The following is a 27361-nucleotide window of genomic DNA, read 5'->3' as shown; positions in this document are numbered from 1 at the left end:
ACCTGGAAATAACAGGGTTACAGGTTAACTGTACTTCAGTTTATTTTCTCAATTATTTTTTAAACAGTAGTTGACATAATGTTTAAGTTATATATACATACACATAGATGTATTTTTAAATTTCTTTTCTATTATAAGATGTTATTATAAGATGTTGAGCACAGTTATTGTAGGTTATTGTAAGGTACTGAATATAGTTCCCTGTGCTATACAGCATGTCCTTATTGTTTATCTCTTTTATATATAGTAGTGTATATCTGTTAATCCCAAGTTCTCTACACTTCAATTTTTAAAAAGGTTAAATGTGAAAGACAAAGAAAAACAGAAGACACCTTTTCCACATTAAAGAATATTAAATACAATAGATGATTCTTGACTGGATCCTGAACTAGGGGAAAATGCTATAAAGGACCTTACTGGAAAAACCGATGAAATTATAGATATAGACTATAGATTTAGAATGTGTGCTTAATAATAATTTACTGGAGTAAGAGAGCTTTCATTCCAAGAATCCACATACACCCCCCACCACATCAAAGGAAATACACTGATACGTATACCTGAGAAGAGAAAATGATAGGGCTAATATGCTGAAACAGTGTCTTGAGCACTGAAGATTCAAAACGACCAATTAACAGTGCTAAAAATGTTCCAAGAAACCATTCCCACTCACCTTACCTCAAAAACAAACATGGATTTGGGTCCTCATGTGACTTTTCAATAAAGGCTTCAAGTTTCTAACACTCAACAGAAGAATGCCAAAGGAAAGAATTGCAAAAGACTGCTATCTATAAAAATTTTAGATTCTTAAATTTTAGCGAAAAATAACTAAAAACACACCTTATGATGTCTTTTGAATCTGAACAACACTAATAGCTTTATTTAACAGACACTGAATGACTACTATGTGCAAAGCACTGTGTTAGGTGCCGTGAAAGATACAAAGATGAAAAAGACACAGTCCCTGCCCACAAGGAGCGTATAATCTAGTGGGGGAGACAGACAAATACACAAATAACTAGAATACAAGGCAGTAAACGACGAGTGGACAAGTGCCGAGCGTGGCCTGAGTGTGATACTAACTAGCCTCAAGGTTCCAATTTGAAACACTGCTGATATAGAGTTGGCTGCTTTGAAAATCCCATTTCAAGATCAGCACAATAAATGTTTAAATGGTCCTGTCCAAGCAGCTGGAGGCGAGACAGTAGGCCAGGTGGAAGGCTGTTTGGAGCACTGTCACATTTACATATGTGGTGCTGATACAAGTGTGCAGGGACAGCTAAAAAAGACCATATATGTATCATCCGTCCTTTGGTTAATGGCTATAGCTACTGTTTTAAACAATATACTTTTATATAAAAAGGAATTGGTATAATTCCAGAAAAGTCAACTTAAGGATTAATATTAATTCAACAAAGAATCTTGCCATAGGCAACTTTCTTATTTACTAATTGATTAAGTATTTTCTCTAAATATCTATAAAGCTCTGTAGCAATTAAACAGTTAGACGTATAAGTATTGCTGAGTAAAAACCTCTTATGTTTAGCCTTCTGAGGGAAATGGTCACAAACCTGATAACCTGATAAAATACTACTCTATTAGCAACAAGAAGGCCTTAAAGAGATTTAAGGAAAATAACTTTTAATGCTTCAATGCAAATGGATTACATACTGATTAAATACAATTCAATGTTCTTTGAAAATATCTCACTGACAGCATTTGATACCAGTCAAGGCCAGCAAAACTGAAGTGAGGAAAATGCCACATATATTGTCTTTCATTGGTTTCATGTATCATTGCCTATGACTATGGCAACTCAATTTTTTTCTTTGAAACTTCCATTTATTGGTACCGATGAGCTCTGATTTGCTTTTAACTATTAGGCTTAAAAAAAGCTGCTGACCACTTCCTCTTGGTAGTGCTGTCTGACATAAACGGCAAAGTAGAAACACATTTTCTGGCTGTTTTTCCTACTTCCTGAATTGGAGGGTTCACTGCTTAGCCGGTTTCCTTCAGTGTGTCGCTGTGATCTTGGGACCTCTGCTGCTTCCGCTCAAGGAAACGAGCACGTGCATCTGATATGGATTTATCATCATTTCTTCTTTGCATTTTCTTTAGGACTTCTTTGGATATTCCATCTGAAAACATTACAAATTAATCCAATAAAATTTTAATTTTGAGTTCAGTATTAGAAATGTTAAGAGAAAGAGATGCTCTTGTTTTTTACTGTTTAGGCGGGGGGGGGGAAAGGAAATTAAACTTTGCCCTTTAAAAAGAAATGATATAAAGTGTCTGGTTAAAAATAAGTGTATAGAGGCCTGAGAACTCAGAAAAATTGACCCTAATTCAAGCAAGTAGTGCAGTTATTACTGTTGCTGTTGTTTAGTCGCTAAGTCATGTCTGACTCTTTTGCAATCCCACCAGGCTCCTCTGTTCACGGGATTTCCCAGGCAAGAATACTGGAGTGAGTTGCCATTTCCTTTTCCAGGAGGATCTTCCTGACCCAGGATCAAAGCCCCGTCTCCTGCATCGGCAGGCAGGTTCTTTACCACTGAGCCATGAGAAGCCCATAGTGCAGTTATACGCTGCAACAGAACACCCAGCAGTTAGCACTGCCAATGGCACTCCTATAATCCTGGGCAAAATCCCCGCCCATTCTACTTCCCAGTGATGCTAAATAAGGATAATGCAATTTGTTCCATCAATCAGCCTCAAAAAGTTTTGCTGGAAAGCTTTTTTCTCATGTGAGCTGAGAATTAAGCTTTCTGTCCTAGTTCACTACCACAACTGTTTATGCCTCCTGAAGGAAATGGTCCAAAAAAGCAAAAACTAATGAGACAACTTAGTCATTTCATAGTTAAGTACAAAACTTTCTGGTTGATAAGTAGTAATATTAACTACTGCAATTAGGGGGCTAACATTTCAAGAAAAAAAAATCTCTTGGGAAAAAAAAATGTTCCGAGGTAATATTTCACAAAATTTTTTAAATGAAATAAAAATAGTAAAGCGCTACTGGCAAGCAGTATGGCGTAATGGTTGAGTAGAGGCCACAGAATCAAATTTCCTGGACTCAAAATCCAGATACACCAAATATTAGCTTTGAGATTTTCAGCAAATTATTGTACGCTACTAAGTATTTCCTCATCCATACAGTAGGGATATGTAGTTACTTCATATGGTTACTGTGGAAATTTATAAGTTGTTAGCACATGATAAAAGTTCAATAGATATGATTAATAATGCTGCTGGACAAAGGGGTTAAGAAAAACAGGATTAACTGAAAGGAAAGAAGGAAGTCAAAGTACGTCTGAGGCTCATGACAACTGTTTGCTTTTCTGAGGAGACACCCAGGACCTAAGCCCTGTAACAGCATTTCTGCAACAATATGAGAATGTGGACGCCTGCGCTCTAGAACAAGTGATTCACTCACCCTTTCGGTGCTTTACATTTTCCTTATTGGTCCACCTCCTGCGCGCATCTTCTCTCACTTCACGGCGGGCCACACTGCTCAAATCATGTGCATTCAATTCATGCAACTTGGGCAGCAAGTCTCTCACCCATTCATAACGGATTGGACACACAATTCTTGCATAGACTTTGGTGGTAACTAATACCTCATGAAAAATGATCCATTCAAGTTTCGTTTCCTGTTCATGAAGCTACACAAAAGAATTCGTTTAAGGATGACAACTCAATGACCTGCCTTATTCCAGATTAGACCAACCAAACATTAATAGCCTAAAGTTTTCTGAGTTAATTTTTATATTCTTCAAATAGGAGGCCACATCGACCAATACCTTTATGTAATATAGACATACGCTAAACATATCCTCACATCTCTTTTTTCAGAGAAAAGTAGAAGACATCTGTATATTACTTATTCCTACATCTTTACAAAAGGAAGAATTTTCTACAGCTTCCTTTACAAAAGGAAGAAACTTCCTTCTATTAGTAAAACTTAAGGTACTTACTGCTGAGGAAGGATGAATATGAACTGGGCTTCCGCGCCCATCCATTGTGCAAAATGTTCTCCCAACAGACCTAAGAACCGAAAAGCCAAAGGATCAAAGACAATTACAGCAAAAACAATTAAATAAGTAGAGCACTAACAATGAAAAATTATATGTCCTACTACAAGGAGTACTATATTTATTTAACTGTATTTATTTAACTGTCACTAGAACTTCTCAACCAATTCATCTTAAAACTAATGATTCAGGGAATTCCCTGGTGGTCCAGTGGTAAAGACTCTGTGATCCCACTGCCGAGGGCCTGCATTTGATCCCTGGTCAGGGAACTAAAATCCCTGAAGCAATGCAGTGCGGCAAAAAAAAAAAAAAAAAAAAACTAATGAGACAACTTATATAGTCATTTTCAGTTCAGTTCAGTTCAGTTCAGTCGCTCAGTCGTGTCCGACTCTTTGCGACCCCATGAATCGCAGCACGCCAGGCCTCCCTGTCCATCACCAACTCCCAGAGTTCACTCAAACTCATGTCCCTCGAGTCGGTGATGCCATCCAGCCATCTCATCCTCTGTCGTCCCCTTCTCCTCCTGCCCCCAATCCCTCCCAGCATCAGAGTCTTTTCCAATGAGTCAACTCTTCGCATGAGGTGGCCAAAGTACTGGAGTTTCAGCTTTAGCATCGTATAAAACTTTCTAGTTGGTAAGTAGTAATATTAACAATAATATGGTATTTGTGCTTTAGAATTTCCAAAATGCTTTCATAATGAAGCATTAAATAAACCTGCTAGTTTTGACAGCCAGGTACTTTATTAAAAGATCAAAATAGATTCAAATAAATCAGATAGTTTTCTCAAGGTCAAAGAGCTAATGTATGGTGAAAGCAAGTCCCAAACATAGGTCTTTGAACATAAATACAGTATTCTTTATATTGTATTATACTAGATCTCCTTTCAAAGGTATAAATAATTTTGACCATTCTGAAACAGACAATTAGAAGAGTTCATCTATAATTTTTCTAATTCCTATTAACTTTATAAATTCTTATCCTCTTCTATACTTCCCTACATAAAGGTTATTCCAAAAACTTATCTTAATCACTTATCTTAATCCAAAACCTTAGCTTAATCATACAACTGATTTCCTACAAAACTTTACATATATTCCTATTATAACCCAGGTCAGACTGCATTATAATTATTTATATATATATATATATATATATATATATATATCTATACAGTCCATATTTGGACAGTACAAAAATCTTTTTTACTTGAATCATTTGAAAGTTAGTCACCAATCTTATGCTTCATCATCCCCAAATACCTGAGTGTGCATTTCCTATAATCAAGAATATTCTCCTACATAACCATCATAAAACCATCAAAACCAAGGAATTAACACTGATATATTACTAGCATCTAATTCTCAGAACCCAGTGAAGTTTTATCAAATGTCCTAACAATATCCTTTACAGCAAAAGGACCCAGTTCAGAAATCATGTATTGCCTTTACTTTTTAAGTCCTTTAGTCTCCTTCATTCTGGAAAACACCCCCAGTCTATCTTTGACCTTCACAATCTTGACACCTTTAAGGATTACAGGCTAGTTATTCTGCAGTATGCCCCTCAATTTGATTTTGTCTGTTTTAAGACAATTAGACTCAGGTTACAGATCTTTGGCAAGAATATCACAGAAGAGAGGCTCTGTTTTCATTACATCCTATCAGGCGGAACAAGATTTTGATTACTTCATTTCTGATGATGTTCACTTTGACTGTCTGATTTAGGTAACATCTGCCAGGCTTCTTCACTAAGAAGTTACTTTTTCCCTCTGTAATTAACAAGAATTTTGTGAAGAGGTGCTCAACTCTGTAAATAATTCCATTTGTCATTAAACTTTTAATTTACTCATTCATTAATGGATATGATCATAGACCCAGGATTTCACATTTTATTCAGTCCATTACTATCAGTATTATGAATGTCAAAATATCCCATCTTCGATCAGCCTGGGCCTATTCAAGCTGGCTCCTTTGTACTTGGTCACACGGCCTCCACCTTCACTGATGACCATTTTGCTTACAGGTAAAATAAGATGTTTTGGCCTCACTGTGTACTTTCCCAGACCTATTTCTCCAAAGGTCCTTTATGTGGCAGATGGTTGTTCCAAGTCAAAATCAGCGCAGAGGGACTTCTCTGGTGGTCCAGTGGTTAAGAATCAGCCTTGCAATGAAGGGGACATGGATTTGATCCCTGGCTGGGGAACTACGATACCACATTTCTCAAGATCAAAGAGCTAATATATGGTCAAAGCAAGGCCCAAACACAGGTCTTTGGACTTAGATACAGCATTCGTTACATTTATTATACTACATCTCCTTTCAAAGGTATAAATAATTTTCACTATTCTAAAATATGATAATTAGAACAGTTCATCTATAATTTTTCTAATTCCTGTTAACGTGAAATTCTTATCCTCTTCCGTACTTCCCTACATAAAGGCTATTGCAAAAACTTATCAGAGTAAAACCTTAACTTAATTGTCACAACTGATTTCCTATAAAACTTTGCACATACTCCTGTGGAGCAACTAAGCACACATGCTGCAAGCACTCAGCCTGAATGCCACCACTGGAGAGTCTGTCCATGAGCCACAAAAAAAGATCCCGCATGACCCAGCAAAGATCACAAGTGACGAAACGAAGACCTGACACAGCCAAAAATTGAAAAAGGATCTGGGCACAAAGTATACTCATTGCTATTATAGTTATTGCTCCTAGTCCATCTCATAGTGAGGCTACATAAACATTAGACATATAAACACACACACACACACACACAGAGAGTAACACCTACTTTTTACTATAGTACCTATCTATCCATCCACTTAACTATATGAAAACTGTACTATCTGAAATCTCAATCAATACCACAGGGCTCATTCATGTTTTTAGTGTTTCTGACTCCCTTCACCATTTACTTTAATGTCTTCAATTACGTGATCGACTCCTCTGTATATAACGAATCTCCCATCACCACCACTCTTAACCCTTTCCCCACAAAGATGCCCTCCCTCCACTCAGACTCTGACATTCAAACAACCAAACAACTCCCATGTGAGTACCTTCCTCAATCCTGCTCAAGCCCTGACAGTCCACACCAAACCAACCTTCATCAGGGAAGCCATCCTCAACCTATTTGGCTTTCACACTCCACAAAGAGCCACTCCTCTGGCTTGGGCACTAACACCCCATGCTGGACAGCTGTCCTACAGACTCCCCTCCTCCCCACAGGAGTTTCAATATCCCACTCTCAGCCACTGCAGTTCCCCCGGCACGAGGGACAATTATAAGAAGGTTCACTGTAATTGATGTCATCATAAACAGAGCTTAAATCAAATAGTCTTTAATATTAAATAGTTCAATATGGTCATCAAATACAGTTACATTTTCTCTATCCGTCTCAAGCTCTTAGTGCTTACCTTCTCGCTACGTTTTTGAAATAACCCGCACAAAGACATCTTCGCAGGACTTCATGTTTAGGGCCTTCAAAGGTCTCTCTTGGGAAATCACTTTGCTATAGACAGAATACACATGTAGTGGTAAGTCTCACAGAACAATTTGTAACAATCTTTTGGTTTGAAAACTCCGTATTTCTAAAGACTTCTGTTTCTGGCCAATATGGAATATGAGGGACCAGATTTACCCTTCTGCTTGAAACAACCAAAAAAATGGACAAAACATATGAAATAATGATTTCCAAAGCACTATATGAAGGACAATGAGTCTGAGAAATAAATAAAGGAAAAAAAAAATGAATTAACTCCAACAACTGTTCCAGCTTACAGTCAACCTTGAGAGAGATTCTGGGCCAAGGTGCAGGAAAGGAAAAACCCGAGTGAAACCTAGAGAACTCCCTGAGTTAGAGAGCCAGAGCTCAGAATCCAGAGAGCCCAAGATGGCTAGAATTCCCAGCCAAAGTTCAGGAGAGAAGCAATCTGCAGAGGACCCCAGAGATCTACAGGAGGGCTTCAAGAGTTCAACTGAGAACTGATAAGCACATCACTGTGAGGAAATTACCCAAGGCCAGGAAAAGAGCCTCCCAAAAGGATAAGGGACAACAGAGTTGTGTGCACAGGGTCAGGAACGGCGTTTGTTCCTACAAGTCATTCTTCAACACCTTATAATACACACGGTTTTGGGGAGAGAACTCAGAAGGTCTTGCCAAAACGCCACTCAAGGGAAAAAAAAGTCACAGCAATCACCTGTTTAAGCTTCCTAATCAGTTCTCTAAGTTGAGCTTCAACACGAAATGCAGAAAATAAGCACCTCCAATGAATCCAGTGTTTCTGGCACCATGAAGCTGGAGCTCCACTGCAACACAAAAATACCGGTGTCTCCAAAGTATCTTTCATAAGTGAAAGTCTAACATTCTCATTTCTATTACACACTAGAAACAGATAAGCAACTGTCAGCTCTTTTATGAGACCTGTCCAATTAATAAGAAAGCACTTTAAGGAATATGAAAAAACAAATTAATACACCTCTAAGTGAATTAAAATAACTTATAAATACTTTCTTTATATACATATATGCTTTAACAAATATCCAATCATTTTCTCATCTAAGCTAGTTATACAGAACCAAAATTCTATGAGGTCAGTTTTCAGGAAAGGTTAAGGAGAGAAGAAAGACAAGAGTTAATATTATACAATAAATGACGGTCATAGTCACCTCACAGAGAAATCTCACTAATGCTCACAAAAATACATTGAGGTCAGTATAATCCCCACTGAAACTTACTGTCTGAAGTCATATTCTTCCTGAAGCTATATTTCAAACTAAGGCTCTCCAGTTCAAGGAACTACCTCACATACCTTGATTTGCACTGTTCAAAGATGACGGCTAAAGTTGCAAAGTCATTAAATCCTCCAGCTTTAGCTGCCAACTCTCGGTGTCTCTGCTCTGCTTCCTTCTGGTACTCTGGATCAACTAAAATGACAGTTGGAAAGGCAGGTAGTTCCACTCTACAGCAAGCCTCTTTCTTCACTTTGTTTACTCAAGCATATTGAAATCTGCCTCACCCTCTGAGGTGGAGTGAAGAATGACATTAACTCTCTGGTGGGGGAGTGTGGGCCTCTAACCACTCCCACAATTCCTTTTCCTCTTCAATCACACTTTGGAGATTTTTGCTAGAATAGCAACATTACTTCTCTTAATTGATTTACCTTTAAAAGAGTATTGGAATTTACTATTTGTTTTTACCATAAGAGTAACCCATGTTCACATTAAAAAAAAAAAAGTAAAAGTTCAATGTTCCCCACTTTGTCACATTACCCACAAGTCAATCCTCAGGGCTAACCACTGTTAACTATTTAGTATGCGTCCTTGATATTTTCTACATATATATATATACAAGCATTGTGTATGATGGTTTATTTTCTTCATAAGTTTCTTCTGATACTTATTTTATTTATTTAATAACAGTTTAACCTAAGTATGTATAGAACCATTCATTCGCAAACACACCTACATTGTTATTTCTCAGGGGTATAAGGATATGACACAATTTAACCCGCCTCTATTTATCCAATTCCTAATCACAGACAATTAGACAGGACCATTACATATGTAAAACCAAAATACTACAAACTTTTCTCTTTTAATTTTATACTGAAGAATATCATGCATACAGAAAACCACAGGTTCTGTATATTCACAAATCCAACATACCAATGTACTCTACAGCCAGATCAACAAACAGAATATTACCAGCATCCCAGAGCCTCTTCTTCACTCTCCTTTCATTAACTACTCAGCCCCCTCCACAAGGATAACCATATTCAGACTTTTAACCCAATGAAAGGGCTTTACTTGTTTTTAAACTTTATATAAATGTACTTTATGCGTCTGGTTTCTTTTGCTCACCCTTATGTTTCTGAGATTTATCCATTAGCGACTTTGACCCAATCCCACTCAGGAATTATATGTTCACTGATTGCCCAAGTTCCCCACACAGCACTTTACCCAGGCTAATCTCTTTCGGAGTCCCCTAGCCACATTTTCTTTTTCTCAAAATTTTCTAGGGCTTCTTCCTTCATTGCGCAACATCAAGCCACAGCTGCTATTATACCCACACAGCTAGATTGAGCAGAGGCCCCACGTTGCCTAATTGCAGGGAGCAGCACTTACACAGACTACAGTGTGAATCTGCAAAGCATCAGTTCCTGGTATTAGGAAGAATGCAATCGGACTAAACAAAACACTCATGAAGATATAAAGTCTTTCATCCCAAGTTTTAAGTCGTTTCCACCTAAGTGACCTGGGTAACAACTGAAGGAAGTAGCCAGAGACAAAAAGGGAGCAAATATGATTTATCACAGACCACAAAAATGGTCCTGTCAAGGTAAAGACACAATGCTCATGTCTTGAATCAGTCATGAGTATTGATTTTTTAAGCTGAAATATCTAATTTTGTCTAATTATCTAATAGTATCTATTTTATATAATAGTATCTAAAGGTACTATGCCAAAAGACAAAATGCACTAAAATAAAGCACTAACCATGTGTTGGCTTCCAGCACTAAGAGACAAGCTTACCTATTAACCAGGGGCTCCGACGTCCTTGAATGGATATAAACGCAGAGTCCCTGCTGCCTCGGACCTTTGGGCTATGAAGCCTCAGAGAAGCCTCTTTATGGTTCAGTTCTTCCCTGCACCTGACCCTAGAAACATTCAGTTTGGCTGCAACACCTACCACTATTCACTGTTCACACAAACGGCTTACCCTTTCTTATTAACATGTCAGAGTAACTACAATAAGGGCTTCCCTAATGGGTCAGATGACAAGGATTCTGCCTGCAATGCAGTAGACCCCGGTTTGATCCCTGGGTCAGGAAGATCCCCTGGAGAAGGGCATGGCTACCCACTCTAGCATTCTTCCCTGGAGAATCCCATCGACAGCGGGGGTTACAGTCCTCGGGGTCAAAAAGAGGTGGACAATAAAGTTTAGTGATTACAATTCTAAACTCAGTTTATATTTTGTGATGATTAACTCTGCGTGGTCAGTGTTGGATCTCTGTTGTTCACGGTGGCTGCCTGCTCAGAGCCCACTGCTTTTCTGGCTGTCCTTCCCACGCAGCTATTATCTTCTCTCTGCCTCTCCCCTCAGTTATTCTCAAAGCCAAGAGAAAATATGGAGAGTATTTTCTTTTCCTTAACTCTTCCCTCAGAAATAACCGAATTAATTAAAATTAAAACTGATAAAAGTTCCAAAGTAAATTCAGGAAATGTAGAAAAGTGAAAAAACCATTATCACACACAGTTCCAACAATCTCAGCAAGTTTACCCTCTGACTGAACAACAGTTTGACTATCTTTAGTTACTTTCCCAGTAAAGTAATTGTCATTTTCTTTAATTTTTTATCTTTCCCCAGATGAAATTCTATTATGTTTTACCTCAGACAAATAATACTCTGAGGCAAAAACCATAAACAAGGAACTGAAGCAGCAAAACCAGACTGTAGACTGTATCAGCTTAACGTCTTCCTTTGGGAAGATAATTCAGTACTTTTCTATATACAATCAACCAGAAAACAAAACTATTACATAGAAAGAGTTTCAATAACAACAATCCTCAGAGCAGAAGCAGGGCAGTAAGGCTATAATAAAGTACCACTTATCTCTAAATATATCACAGTTTAAATATTTAAAAAAAATTAAAACCAACACAGTGTTATTTTAAATTTGGTCCATTTTAAGGCAATGCTGTTTACCACCTTAAAAACATTTAAGAGCCCTCACTCCTTTGTTTGACTTCTAAAGCAATATCTATACTAGCAGACATTGTGTACACAGCTTACTATAGCAAGAGAGAGATTATTAAAAATGTTGACGGCATCATCATTTTGATGTTTAAAAATCTTTATTCAATGACAGATCGGAAAATACTAGCCAGTTTTACCAATAAGTATAATAAACTGGGCCTCCCAGGTGGTACCAGTGGTAAAGAATCCGCCTGCCAATCCAGGAGACGGAAGAGACGTGGGTTTGATTCCTGGGTCAGAAGGAGGAAAGGGCACCCTACTCCAGTATTCTTGCGAGAAGAATCCCATGGACAAAGGAGCCTGGTGGGCTACAGTCCATGGGGTCGCAAGGAGTCGGACACAACTGAGCGTCTAAGCAGAGCAGATGCAGTAAACTAAATTAGGTGATCTACAAAGACTAAGACCCAAGCCAGAAAAGAACTGCTTAACCTATAAAGACTATATATGCACTTGAAAGCAGCTGGACAACAAATACTTATTTTTGGATGTAACAAGATCTCAGCAAGTCACATGCTCAAAAACTGAAGCTGCATTTTGTAGCAGCTAAACTTCTTGATGAGCTAAGTTTAAAAATTAACCCTAAGTCACATATGTACATATAAGAAGAGTGTCTCTCTAAGTATGAATAAGAAACTGATAGCAATTGTTGCTTCAAGCAATTAGATTTGGATGATGCCAAGGAATGCTCCTGCCAAGGTGTCTAATTTTATTTATATCAGACTATGTAGCAATTTGTGCTCAAGGGCACTGTCAAAAACAACAGATCAATCAGCTAGCAATGCAGGGAGACTAACAGCTTGGTGTAATACCAATAGAGGCAGGCCAGCAAAAATTGAAACAGAGCAGCCAGACTTAAAAAATGGCTTTTATTGAAGTATAGTTGACTACAATATTATTTCAGTTTCAGATGAACAATAATATAGTAATTCAATATTTTTACAGATTATACTTCCTTTAAGTATAATCTTACTACTATACTTTATATTAATAATATAATGTTGGAGAAGACTATTCAGAGTCCCTTGGACTACAAGGCGATCAAACCAGTAAATCCTCAAGAAAGTCAATCCTGAATATTCACTGGAAGGACTGATGCTGAAGCTGAAGCTCCAATAGTGTGGTCACCTGATGCGAAGAGCTGGCTCACTGGAAAAGACCCTGATGGTGAGAAAGATAGAAGGCAGGAGGAGAAGGGGACGACAGAGCATGAGATGGCTGGATGGCATCATTGACTCGATGGACATGAGTTTGAGCAAGCTCCAGGACCAGGAGATGGTGAAGGACAGGGAAGCCTGGCGTGCTACAGTCCGTGGGGTCAGAGTCGGACATGACTGAGTAACTGAACAACAAATACTTCATTTAAAGCTATTACAAAATAATGGCTATATTTCCCTGTGCAATAAAATATATCTTTCTTGCTTATTTATTTTAGACATAGTAGTCTGTATCTCTTAATCCTATACCCCAAATTTACCTGTCCCTGCTTCCCTCTCCTCACTGGTAATCATTATTTCTTCCTCTATATCTGTAAGTCTGTTTCTGTTATTTACATAAATGTATATGTGGTAACTCAGATGGTAAAGAATCTGTCTACAATGCAGGAGACCTGTGTTCAATCCCTGAGTCATGAAGACCCCCAGGAGAAGACAATGACAACCTACTCCAGGATTCTTGCCTGGAGAATCCCATGGACAGAGGAGCCTGGCAGGCTATAGGTCACAAAGAGTCAGACACAACTGAGCAAATAACATACTATTTTCTTTTTTTAGGTTCCACATATAAGTGGTAACAGAGCATCTGTCTCTCTGTCTGACTTTATCCACGTTGTTGCAAATGGCAGAATTTCATTCTTTTTTATGCCCAAGATAAATATATTCTATTGTATGGGTGTGTGTGTGTGTGTGTATTCTTTGCTGTAGCAGACAGAGCCGAAAAAATATCGCTAAAGTTCAGTTCAGTTCAGTCGCTCAGTTGTGTCTGACTCTTTGCGACCCCATGAATCGCAGCATGCCAGGCCTCTCTGTCCATCACCAACAACCGGAGTTCACCCAAACTCATGTCCATCAAGTCGGTGATGCCATCCAGCCATCTCATCCTCTGTCGTCCCCTTCTCCTCCTGCCCCCAATCCCTCCCAGCATCAGAGTCTTTGCCAATGAGTCAACTCTTCACATGAGGCGGCCAAAGTATTGGAGTTTCAGCTTTAGCATCGGTCCTCCAAAGAACACCCAGGACTGATCTCCTTTAGAACGGACTGGTTGGATCTCCTTGCAGTCAAAGGGACTCTCAAGAGTCTTCTCCAATGCCACAGTTCAAAAGCATCAATTCTTCAGCGCTCAGCTTTCTTCACAGTCCAACTCTCACATCTATACATGACTACTGGAAAAACCATAGCCTTGACTAGACGGACCTTGGTCGGCAAAGTAATATCTCTGCTTTTCAATATGCTATCTCGATTGGTCATAACTTTTCTTCCAAGGAGTAAGGATCTTTTAATTTCATGGCTGCAATCACCATCTGCAGTGATTTTGGAGCCCAGAAAAATAAAGTCTGACACTGTTTCCACTGTTTCCTCATCTCTTTCCCATGAAGTGATGGGACCGGATGCCGTGATCTTCATTTTCTGAATGTTGAGCTTTAAGCCAACTTTTTCACTCTCCTCTTTCACTTTCATCAAGAGCCCTTCTAGTTCCTCTTCACTTTCTGCCATAAGGGTGGTGTCATCTGCATATCTGAGGTTATTGATTTCTCCTGGCAATCTTGATTCTAGCTTGTGCTTTTTCCAGCCCAGCGTTTCTCATGATATACTCTGCATATAAGTTAAATAAGCAGGGTGACAATATACAGCCTTGATGTACTCCTTTTCCTATTTAGAACCAGTCTATTGTTCCATGTCCAGTTCTAACTGTTGCTTCCTGACCTGCATACAGGTTTCTCAAGAGGCAGGTCAGGTGGTCTGGTATTTCCATCTCTTTCAGAATTTTCCACAGTTTCTTGTGATCCACACAGTCAAAGGCTTTGGCATAGTCAATAAAGCAGAAATAGATATTTTTCTGGAACTCTCTTGCTTTTTCCATGATCCAGCCGATGTTGGCAATTTGATCTCTTTCCTCTGCCTTTTCTAAAATCAGCTTGAACATCTGGAAGTTCATAGTTCACGTATTGCTGAAGCCTGGCTTGGAGAATTTTGAGCATTACTTTACCAGCGTGTGAGATGAGTGCAACTGTGCGGTAGTTTGAGCATTCTTTGGCATTGCCTTTCTTTGGGATTGGAATGAAAACTGATCTTTTCCAGTCCTGTGGCCACTGCTGAGTTTTCCAAATTTGCTGGCATACTGAGTGCAGCACTTTCACAGCATCATCTTTCAGGATTTGAAACAGCTCCACTGGAGTTCCATCACCTTCACTAGCTTTGTTCGTAGTGATGCTTTCTAAGGCCTAGTTGACTTCACATTCCAGGATGTCTGGCTCTAGGTGCATGATCACACCATCTGTTAAAGAGTGCTCTGCTTGCTTTCAGGTCTTTAATCCATTTTGGGTTTATTTTTTTACATGGAGTGAGAAAACATTCTAATTTCATTCTTTTATGCATTCTTTTTCATACATTCCACAAGTATGTATGTAGCTGTCTAGTTTTCCCAGCACCATTTACTGAAGAGACTGTCTTTTCTCCATTGTTTATTTTTGCCTCCTTTGTCACAGATGAATGAATCGTAAGTATACAGATTTATTTCTGGGCTCTATACTCTGTTTCATTGATCTAAGTGTGTGTGTGTGTGTGTGTGTATGTGTGTGTGTGTGTGTGTGTTTCTGGGCTCTCTACTCTGTTTCACTGATCTAAGTGTGTGTGTGTGTGTGTGTGTGTGTCAATACTATGCTGTTTGATTACAGTAGCTTTGCAGTACACTCTGAAGTCAAAGAGTGACATCTTTAGCTCTGTTCTTTTTTCTGAAGACTGCTTTGGCAATACAGGGTCTTTCATGATTCCATATGAATTTTAGGATTATTTGTTCTAGTTCTGTGAAGCGTCACATGTATTTTAAAAGGGATTACATTAAATCCATCAATTGTTTTTAGTGTGGACTTTTTAACAATACTAATTCTTATAACCCAAGAACATGAGATATCATCCCCTTTCTTTATATCATCTTTAATTTCCTTCCTCAATAACTTAAAGTCTTCAGAGTATTTCTTTGATTAAATTTATTAACAATATTTTAGTCTTTTTGATGTAATTCCAAATAGATTACTTTCTTGCTTTCTCTGATAGTTTATATATTAATGCATAGAAAATCAACAGATTTCTGAAGATTAATCATATATCCTGCAACTTTACTGAATTCACTATTAGTTCTAATAATTTTTTGGCAGAGATTTTAGAGTTTTCTATGTATGAAGTGAAGTGAAGTGAAGTCACTCAGTCATGTCTGACTCTTTGCAACTCCATGGACTGTAGCATACCAGGCTCTTCGGTCCATGGGATTTTCCAGGCAAGAATACTGGAGTCGGTTGCCATTTCCTTCTCCAGGGGATCTTCCACCCAGGGACCAAACCCAGGCCTCTGGCATTGTAGGGAGACACTTTACCGTCTGAGCTACCAGGGAAGCCCCATTAGGATGGTAATAACAAGAATGGAAAGGCAGGACAAATACAAATGACACTAGGAGATAATAACTTAAAAATCATTGGTGTCAAGAGCTTTCAAGTTTGAGGTCTGGGTAGAAAAGAAGAAACAAAGAAAAAAGTTCAAAAGAGTCAACCTGAGATATGTATAGTATCATGTCATCTGCAAACAGTGATTAAGTTTTACTTCTTTTTTCCAATTTGGATACCCTTTATTTCTTTTTTGTGTCTGACTGCTGTGGCTCAGACTTTCAATACTATGTTAAACAGAAGTGGCTAGAGTGAGCATCCTTGTTTTGCCCGTTTTAGAGGAAAGGCTTTCAGCTTTTCACCACTGAATACGATATTACCTATGGAATTGTCATATATAAGACCACCCAAATGCTTGACAGAAAGATCAGAGAAAGCTACCAAAAAACTATAGGTTGTCCTGATGTTCTGGAAGACTGCAGATGCCCAAGTAAACATAATAAAACCTAATCCTGAGTCTGACAAGACAATACAAAAGGCCACTGCTTTACAGTTATATTTTCATTGTTTGGAATTTAAAAACACTGATAAATCTCTGTGTTATTTGACTACTTTCAAGGTAATTCATCCTTTATATCCATTAACATCACCAACATCAAGTGCTTCATAAAGGTAAAACTTACTTAAGTATTTCCCATCAAAACACAGAATACAAGACATTCCTATCGGCTATTATCTCAATATTCTAAAGAATTAGACTGTCCTACATTCATAGATACCTAAAGCCAAATATCAGGCAAGCAAAGGGAAGTCCCTCCTTTCCTGATATTGCTCAACTGTAATAAAGTTGTTGCTAAACACAACTAAAAGCCTTCAAGATACCAAAAACCACCTCAAGGACTTAATAACAAAGAAAAACCTAAGAACATATAATCAAAACCCAAGACCTGAACAACCTGAAGGGCTACAAAACTAAGAATCAATAGTCTATCACAGATAGAGGTTCTAAATGAGAATTTAAAAACCCGGAATTTTAATTCTAGCTATGGAAACAACTTAATTTTTCTCTTCTTCTCTTGACTTCTTTCAAAGATATATGAAGCCTTAAGGGAAAAATTATACTACTGTAAATTGTGAGGTTTATAATGTATGTAAATATAATATATAATGACAATAATAGCACAAATGATAGAGGAATAAGTGGAACTAAACAATTCCAAGGTTTCTTATATTTCACATGAAGCAATAAAATATTAACTTTGAGTAAGTTTTAATTAAAGATGTGTATTATAATCCCTAGAGCAAGGATATATTAAGAAATGGTGAAAAGCCAGCAAAGGGTTCAGCAAAATCCCTATCAAAATTCTTAGCAGGCTTATGTCGAAGAAATTAATATGCTGATTTTAAAAACTTATATGGAAATGCAAAAAATATAGAATGACCAAAACAATACTGATTTCAAAATTTACCACAAGAGTTGGCAATTTCTTAGTTCACCTAAGATAAATAAAAAATACATATCTACAAAATACTTACAGAAGAATTTTCAAAATAGCTATATTCATAAATAGCACCAAAATGAAACAATTCAAACGTCTATCAACAGGATAATGGATAAACCAATTGTAGTATGCAACAGGATACTAGTCAACAATAAAAAAAAGAGCATTGATACCTACAAAAATATGGATGAATCTCACATATAATATGTTGACCAAAAAAGTCAAACACAAAAATGCACATATTATATAATTTTATTTACATGAAGTTTCAGAAGAGGCAAAACTAACCTGAAAAGACTCAGAAAAGGGGCCGGCTGTAAGAAGATGGGATGGAATCTGAGAAGGGGCACTGAGAGAATTTTCTGGAGTGATAAAACTAGATCTTGACAGGAGTATGGGTTACAGTAGTTAAAATTCACTGAATTACAGACACAGCACTTATACTTTTCACTACATGCAAATTTTACCTCAAAATAACAAAAAAAAGAAAGAGGAACACAGAGAAATAAAACCAAAAAAAGAAAAAGAAAAACAATAAACAATAAAAATTAAAAAATGAAGAAAAAACTATAAGCAAATATTGAACTCTAGTTATAAAGGACTGCCTTTCACAGTGGTATAGCTTAGTGATTCTGAAACCACTTCTGTATATTCTAGGGACAATGAACAATTCGAATATGAACTCTGGACTAGATAATAGTACTGCATCAGGTATCAATGTTAACTTTCCTAATTTTGATACATGTGCCATGGTTAAATAAGAGATTGCCTATGTTCTTAGTAAATTACATGTAAATATTTTGTGGTAGGGGAGCACAATGTTTCCAATTTACTCTCAAATGATTCAGAAAAAGAAAATGCATATTTATAAACACTTATAAATATGTATATGTACACACGCAGGGCTTCCCTGGTGGCTCAGCTGGTAACGAATCCGCCTGCAATGCGGGAGACCTGGGTTTGATCCCTGGGTTGGGAAGATGCCCTGGAGAAGGGAACAGCTACCACTCTAGTACTCTTGGCCTGGAGAATTCCATGACTGTGTCGTCCATGGGGTTGCAAAGGGTTGTGACTGAGTAACTTTCACTTTTAAGGGCTTCCCTGATAGCTCAGTTGGTAAAGAATCTGCCTGCATTGCAGGAGACCCCGGTTCGATTCCTGGGTCGGGAAGATCCGCTGGAGAAGGGATAGGCTACCCACTCCAGTATTCTGGGCTGGAGAATTCCATGGGCATAGTCCATGGGGTGGCAAAGAGTCAGACACGACTGAACGACTTTCAATTCACACATGTACAGAGAAAGAGAATAATAAAGCAAATGCAGCAGAATGTTAAAAACTTGCTGAAACTAGATATAAAAGGTACGACTACATATAAAAAGGTACGACTCTTTCAACACTTCTGTTAGAGCTGGATCACCTCAGTCCAAATCCCTGGTTTTCCAAATGAAAAATGAAATACAGAAAAACCAGACCAACAGTCTAGAATCCTGATCTCTTGACTCTCACTTCAATACTCTGTAATAGTTTTCAAAAAGAGTATTATTAGCTTTGATACTACCTGATGAAAGCCAGCCAACCTTATTTACTGCAGACAGTATTTTATTAAGAAAAAGAAAAAAAACTGCAATTAGGATACTATTAGAATAAAAATTCTGATACTTAAAAAAACTACACTGCAGGGACTTTCCCAGTGGTCCAGTGACTAAAACTCCACACTCCCAATGCAGGGACCCAGGTTTGATCCCTGCTCAAGGAACTAGATCCCACATGCTGCAACTAAAAGATCCCATGTGCTATAACTAAGATCCAGGACAGCCAAATAAACAATATGTGTGTGTGTGTGCATATACGTATACACAAATAATATATATATAAAATAAATACAGATGTGTGCACATATGTATACACAAATAAATAGTACATACAAAATAAATAGAGATGTGTGTGTCTGTGTGCATGCTCAGTTCAGTTCAGTTCAGTCGCTCAGTCATGTCCAATTCTTTGCAATCCCATGAATCGCAGCACGCCAGGCCTCCCTGTCCATCACCAACTCCCAGAGTTCACCCAAACTCATGTCCATCGAGTCAGTGATGCCATCCAGCCATCTTATCCTCTGTCGTCCCCTACTCCTCCTGCCCCTAATCCCTCCAGCATCAGGGTTTTTTCCAATGAGTCAATTCTTCGCTTCAGGTGGCCAAAATATTGGGGTTTCAGCTTTAGCATCAGTCCTTCCAATGAACACCCAGGACTGATCTCCTTTAGGATGGACTGGTTGGATCTCCTTGCAGTCCAAGGGACTCTCAAGAGTCTTCTCCAACACCACAGTTCAAGAGCATCAATTCTTCGGTGCTCAGCTTTCTTCACGTCCAACTCCCACATCCATACATGACCACTGGAAAAACCGTAGCCTTGACTAGATGGACCTTCGTTGGCAAAGTAATGTCTCTGCTTTTGAATGTGCTATCTAGGTTGGTCATAACTTTCCTTCCAAGGAGTAATGTATGTATACACAAATAAACATATATATAAAATATAGAGGTACACATATGTATATACAAATAAGTGCATATAAAATGTAAATAGTATAATATATATGTGTGTACAATATGTATACACAAATAAATTACATATAAAATAAATGTTAATAGTATAATTAAATAATATATACACATATCTGTGTGTGTACATATACGTACACACAATAATATATATAAATGTGAATAGTATAAATAATATATACACATATAAATATATACACATGCTGTTCAGTCGCTAAGTCATGTCTGACTCTTTGCAGCTCCATGGACTGCAGCACACCAGGCTTCCCTATCCTTCACACACACACACACACACACACACACACACACACACAAACCAATACTACACTGCAATCTATTTGGGTTAGGTAGAACATTGATTGGACTACAGAGTATTTTTATACAAAAATTTATCCTCCATTATAATCATCATAATAATAAACCAATCCGGAACCAACACTCATAGCCATAAAGTGATATGGCCAGTGAGATAGCACACTACTGTTAGTCTTGGTTGCAGGCAAGATACACTATCAATTCAGAAGCTCCTTGAAAAGAAAAGAAAGTTGTGCCTCCCCTCGCCACACACACAGTAGAAGAGAGCAAAGCCTACATATGATGAACTAAGTTGTGTCCCATATTGACACGCTAAGAAAGGAAAGAAGCAGAAGTCTAAAGAAATGAAAACCTCAAAATAATCCTTTCTCTAAGGGTACAAGGGCTGAACTACCATTTCTTTTGATCACAGAGGAAAAAAAGTTAATATATTACTAATGTACTATAACAAGGCAAAGGTTCACCATACTATCTTCCTTCACCAGTTAAAGGAAATTAACTCTCAGCCAGGATCGTTATATACCGCCTATACTTCAAAAAGCTAAGTTAAAGAATAACAAAATGAAAAAATTGTTTATCTTCAGTTTCATATCCTGTAGGGCTAGACATCAGAGAAGGCAATGGCACCCACTCCAGTACTCTTGCCTGGAAAATCCCATGGACAGAGGAGCCTGGTGGGCTGCAGTCCATGGGGTCGCGAAGAGTCGGACACAACTGAGCGACTTCACTTTCACTTTTCACTTTCATGCACTGGAGAAGGAAATGGCAACCCACTCCAGTGTTCTTGCCTGGAGAATCCCAGGGATGGGGGAGCCTGGTGGGCTGCCATCTATGGGGTCGCACAGAGTCAGACACGACTGAAGTGACTTAGCAGCAGCAGGGCTAGATACATGGTAATGAAAATATGTTCAGTAATTTCAAAAAAAAATGTTCAGTGAATTACCGGAGATATAAATAAATAGATATTCCACATACATGGATAGGAAGACAATACTGTCAAGATGTCACTTCTTTCCAATTTGATCTATAGACTCAATGTAATCTCAATTACAGTCTTAGAAAGTTATTTTGTGGATAGCAACAAACCAGTTCTAAGGTTTATGTGAAAAGGGAAAGACCCAGTGGCTAAGACTAAAAGTTAACTAAAAATTAAAACAATGTTGAAGGAAGGGAAAGAGGAAAGCTGGAGAAATAACCCTATCTAGGTTCATGAGTTACTATAAAGCTTCAGCAATCAAGACAGTGTGCTATTGAGAGGCACAGAAAAACAAATCAGTGGAAGAGAATACACGGACCAGAAGCAGACGCATACAAATTCACTCAAATGGCCTCTAACCAAGGGGCCAAGACATTACAATGCAGAAAAGAATCTTTCGAACACATGGGGCTGGAACAGTAGGACATCAGTTTCTAGAAGATGACATAGGAGAAAATCTAGATGAACTTAGGTAGAGCAATGATTTTTCAGATACAACACAAAGGCATGACTCATCAAAGAAACCACTGATAAACTGGACTTCATTAAAATTAAAAATTTTTGCTCTGGAAAGACAAAGTCAAGAGAATGAGAAAACAATCATAGACTGGGAAAAAATACTTGTAAAAGACACACCTGATAAAGAACTGTTATCCAAAACATACAATGAACTCCTAAAACCCAACAATAAGAAAACAAACGGCTTCCCAAGTGGCGCAGTGGTAAAGAACCCGCCTGTCAATGCAGGAGATGCAAGAGACAAAGGTTCGATCCCTGGGTCGGGAAAATCCCCTAGAGTAGGAAATGGCAACCTGTTCCAGTAATTTTGCCTGGAAAATTCCCTCGACAGAGGAGCCTGTGGGCTACAGTCCACAGGGTCGCAAAGAGTGGGACATGACTGAGCAACCGAGCAGACACACAAGAAAACAAACAATTCAATTTAAAAGGACCAGAACAGATATCTTACGAAAGAAGATACACAAATGGCAAATGAGCACATGAAAAGATGATTAACATCATACACCATCAGGAATCTACAAACTGAAACCACAATGAAATACCACTACACACCTATTAGAATGGCCCAAATCCCAAAACAATGCCAACACAAAAAGCTGTTGAGAATGTAAAGCAACAGGAATTTCAGGCTCATTGCTGGTGGGAATGCAATATGGCAACACTTTGGAAGATAGTTTGGCACTTTCGTATAAACATAAACATATTCTTATCTTACAATTTGGCAATAAGTTGAAAATCAATGTTCACACAAAAACCTGCACACAAATGTTTATAGCAGCTTTATCTGTAATGGCCAAAACTTGAAAGCAACCAAGATGTCTTTCCATAGGAAAATGGATGAACAAACTCCACACAATGGAATGTTATTCAGCAAAGAGAGGAAATGAGCTGGGACGTCCCTGGAAGTCCAGTGGTTAAGAGTCCACCTTCTAACACTGGGGACATGGCTTCGACACCAGTCGAGGAACTAGCATCCCACATGCCATGAGGCAACCAAGGCCACGCACTCCAAGAGCTATGACTGGAGAGTCTATGTGCTCCCGCCAAAAAACAGAAATGAGCTATCATGCCACCAAAAGACATGGAGGAGCCGTAAAAGCACACTGCTAAGGAAGTCAATCTGAAAAGGTACTGGAAGGAATCCAGTACAGGAATACAGGAATCTGTATAGTTGAAATATATAGCCGACGATATTGGAAAGGGCACACACAAAAACGATCAGTGGTTGCTAAGGGTTTGGGGGAAGGGATGCAGGAATGACTGGGTGGAACTCAGTGTTCTGCACAATATTCTGATGGTGAATATGTGTCATTACAGATCTGTCGAAAAATAGAATTTACAACACAAACAGTGAACTCTTCAGTAGTAATAATGTATCAATATTGGTTCTTTAATTAGAACAAAGGTACCATGCTAGTGAAAAATGTTAATAATAGGGAAAACTCTGTACTTTCCCTCAATTTTTCTATAAACCTAAAATTGCTCTAAAAAATAAACTCTATTAATTTTAAAAAATTCATCAATGAATTTCTTACCAGGTCTAATGAAGACATTTTCCACAGACAACATTGCTGCTATTGGAAGCAGTAGATCTTCACAGTCGAGAGAAGCAGCCTTTATTACCGCACATGTCAGATGTGGAGGGAGAGGAAATTCTACCATAGACAAACCCAATCTGGTCACATGGCCACTCCTTAGTGGAAAGAAAAAGTTCTTAAGTCTTTCTGCCTTCAAAGAGTACAAGTGAAATGTTTATCACTCAGAATAAGTCAGATATAAGTTAGATTACTTTAAATTACCTCTAGAAATTCAATATAAGGAATATGATACACTGTGGACACTGTTAAAAGAAACATAAGGATGATAAAATTCCTTGCTCTCAAGGGCCTATATATCCAACAAATGAAACAATAAGGCAGAATAAAGTAATATAATAACAGACACACAATGCTACAGAAGCATGGAAAATGTCCTTAAGGAAATGAGACAATGATAATTACCAAATCTTTCCCCATCACAGTCATGAGAACAAGGACTCTGGCTTGCTTATTATTTTGATGTGCCCAGCACAATGCCTGGCAATGGAAATGGTGCTCAGAAATTACTTGTTAAATACTACCAATACTAAACAAAACCAGTTTTATGGTATAATTTCAGAATTGCAGTGAGGGAAGACTGAGAACAAATTCTAATTTCAGGGAAAACAATCCATTCAATTCAAACAAGTCACTTTCTAATGATAAAGGAAAGTATTAAGAACCCTTAAAAAAAAAGAGAGATTAACATCTATTGTGGTTGGTTTCGTTTTGAGGGTTTTTCTTCTTTACCTGTCAATAGCATCACACTGGTAAAGTTGTTTAAGAGCTTCCAAAATAAGTCTTTCATTAGGTGGATCCAAATAGGGGAACCTGTGTGTTTAAGTGACACATAAAATGAGACTTCACTCCTTGAACATGGCAAGATTTTATACAGATTTGAAAATTTCTTTAAAAGGTTTTCCTTCTGTTTTTCAAGTCTTTCTTTTCTCTCTCTTTTCTTTTTAGCATTCTATGATGGTAATCAGCATTCGACAAAGGAGGACATTTTTTCTGAATCACACTCTTCTATTTAATTCAAGAAGCCCTTTTTTTTATTCCCCCTTAGCTGCAATACTCTCACGATTCCTCTCTACTTACCTTAACAAAGGTCCGTCAGAGCTCATATCGTCTATTTTCTCCTGCTGTTGCAATTTTTATTACAATTTTAAAAAACAGTGAAGAATTAACTGAAAGTGGCTAAAAAATTACAAATTATTTAACAATACCTCAAAATGGTTTTTGATACAATGATAAATATCTTCAATTAACTTTACCAATTTGCTTTATTGTCTTATGGATATGTATGGACTTAGTTTCTCTTGAACTGTCTGCAAACAGATTGCAAATACAATGCCAATTTACCCCCAAATATTTCAGAGCATGTCCCCTGAAAGTAAAGACATTCTCTTACATACCACACTATCATTAAGCAACATAAGACAATTAACAGTATTCAAAAAGGTCAGTATGACTTATTGAGAGATGCCTCTAGAGCATGGGATCTATTTCACACTTGAAGATAATTATTTCTTCAAATATGGAAAAAAATAATAGTCACAAAGAACAGCAGAGAGACATATAACCAAGGTGAATATATACCTGCCCACTGGGACAATAATCACTTAATACTATCTGCACTGGATTATTTTTTCCACCATTAGTTTTGAGATGATACATTATCCACTCCAATTTCTCACTCTGGAAAAGGTCCAAAATCTTACACAAAAAAAGTCCATTCCAGGATTGACAGCTCTATTTCAATATAAATAAACAAAAATCTGGTCAATTGTTCTATAGTCAGCTTTCCTACAATTTGTACCAACAAGTCCTGTTATCTGCTAGAGCAAGAGTTAGCAAGCACTTTCTAAAGGCCAACCGAGTTATAAGGGAAGCCACTTTTTAAAGGCAAGACAGTAAATATTTTAGGTTTTACAGGCCATATGGTATCTGTCACAACCACTCAACTCTACTGCTAAAGCAAAAGCAGCCATACATAAATGAAAGGGCATGGCTGTGATCCAATAAAATGTTATCTACAAAAACTATCAGTGAGCCTGGACCAGATTTTGTGACCCCAATGCTAGGGCAATACCAAACTAGTCAGCTTCCTCATCTACATTAGAGCCATTTTAGATTTGTTAAAAGTACAATTATTTCTCCCCTTGATTATATCAAGTACCAATTCTGTCAAACTTTCCTTGTATTACCTGGTTTCTAAGAGATCCACCATACATAATTAGCATTTTTTTTTTTTTTTTAGAAACAATCTAGTCTGTCAAACTCCTCATAAAACACAATGACATGCAAAACTGAATTCCAAATGTAGAGTGACCAACACTGAACAGGAATGCTGTAATTCCCAACCATCTGGACACTGCAGTCTATTCATAACCATAGTTTATGCAGTAGGGTTTTTTTTAATTTTTAAACAGAATAACTGCAAACTCATATTAAGTTTGTGGTGATCAGATAACTTCTGATCTTTTCCACAGTGTATTTCTTTAATGTGCAATCAAAACATAGGGTTTAAGATATACCCTTTTAGACTTTTACCTTGGTGATTTTTGCCCAAGGTTCTGGTTCTAAATCTTAGTTTTAATCATCTACCTATTAGATATGCAAATTTTTACCAAAACTCTGGAAATCATTATTTTAATACATTTATTTAATATTTTCATTAAAAGAGCTTATCAGGAAAAAGTGAAATTCAGCATACTACCAGTAAAACCCCCATCAAGGCTTGGTGAACAATTAATCAATACTTTCTGGGTTTGGCTATTTGGCAACTATACCCTAATTCAGCAGTACTGTCATATTCCTATTCACAAAGATGTCAGATGTAATCTTGTTAAACACTGTGGTGGGAAAAAAGAGACATCAGGTTATCACTCAATCATTTCTTGCGGTGCATCCATTATGTGAACGGTCCTGTCTTCAAACTGAAAAGGGAATGGTTTGAGGACATATTCTTTGTGATCCATTTTGACTCACATTGATGATTACAAATCAACATTATATTCTCTTAAACCGTTTTCCAATAAACAATGGTAGAATTTGCTAAGAATCAATGTAAAGCTTACTAGGCAGCTATTTCTATAACCTGCCCTTTTCTTATACGGAAAATTTGTTTTTTTTAGTTTTTCACAATTTTCTGGTAACCTGTTCTGCACAGTTTCTCAGAGATGACCTACAGTACCTCTGACATTATATCAGCAAGTTATTTTATCGTTGTGGAAATAACGTCTAAAGCCTCAAGACAACCTCATCTATGGTTGTTAGGGTTTCTCTCAGTATTTCCTAATCCATACTAGTCATCATCCCTTCTTATCTAGACTTGTTCTTCTCTTTTCAGTTTTAAAATCATTCTTTATTAAAAATTTTTATTTGTTTATGTCGGCTGTCCTGGGTCTTTGCTGCTGCACTCGGGCCTTCTTCAGTTGCCGCAAGCAGGGCCTACTCTTCGCTGTCGTGTGTGGGCTTCTCGTCGCGGGGGCTTCTCGTTGTACAGCACAGGCTCTAGGCACGCAAGCTTCCG

General features: G+C 37.7%; 1 protein-coding gene across 2 annotated transcripts in view; it reads right to left on the bottom strand.

Moving 5' to 3' along the window:
- The window catches only part of DHX40 (DEAH-box helicase 40), a 47730-nt gene continuing 21216 nt past the window's right edge, over positions 848-27361 (bottom strand). Inside the window, exons 11-18 of one of the 2 annotated variants that reach the window (XM_005693120.2) lie at positions 24577-24657; positions 23785-23942; positions 8841-8955; positions 8229-8337; positions 7446-7540; positions 3972-4041; positions 3431-3659; positions 848-2138 (exon numbers count right to left, since the gene is read on the bottom strand). In XM_005693120.2, the coding sequence (XP_005693177.1) occupies positions 1999-2138; positions 3431-3659; positions 3972-4041; positions 7446-7540; positions 8229-8337; positions 8841-8955; positions 23785-23942; positions 24577-24657 (997 nt within the window). In that variant the 3' untranslated portion in view covers positions 848-1998. The remainder of the gene's footprint in view (positions 2139-3430; positions 3660-3971; positions 4042-7445; positions 7541-8228; positions 8338-8840; positions 8956-23784; positions 23943-24576; positions 24658-27361) is intronic. The other variant, XM_005693121.3, reaches the window with a different exon arrangement.

Source organism: Capra hircus, chromosome 19, assembly GCF_001704415.2.
Source record: "Capra hircus breed San Clemente chromosome 19, ASM170441v1, whole genome shotgun sequence".
NCBI classification, from domain to species: Eukaryota; Metazoa; Chordata; class Mammalia; order Artiodactyla; family Bovidae; genus Capra; species Capra hircus.
The sequence above is the reverse complement of the archived record's forward strand: the minus strand, read 5'-3'. Positions and strand labels throughout refer to the sequence as shown.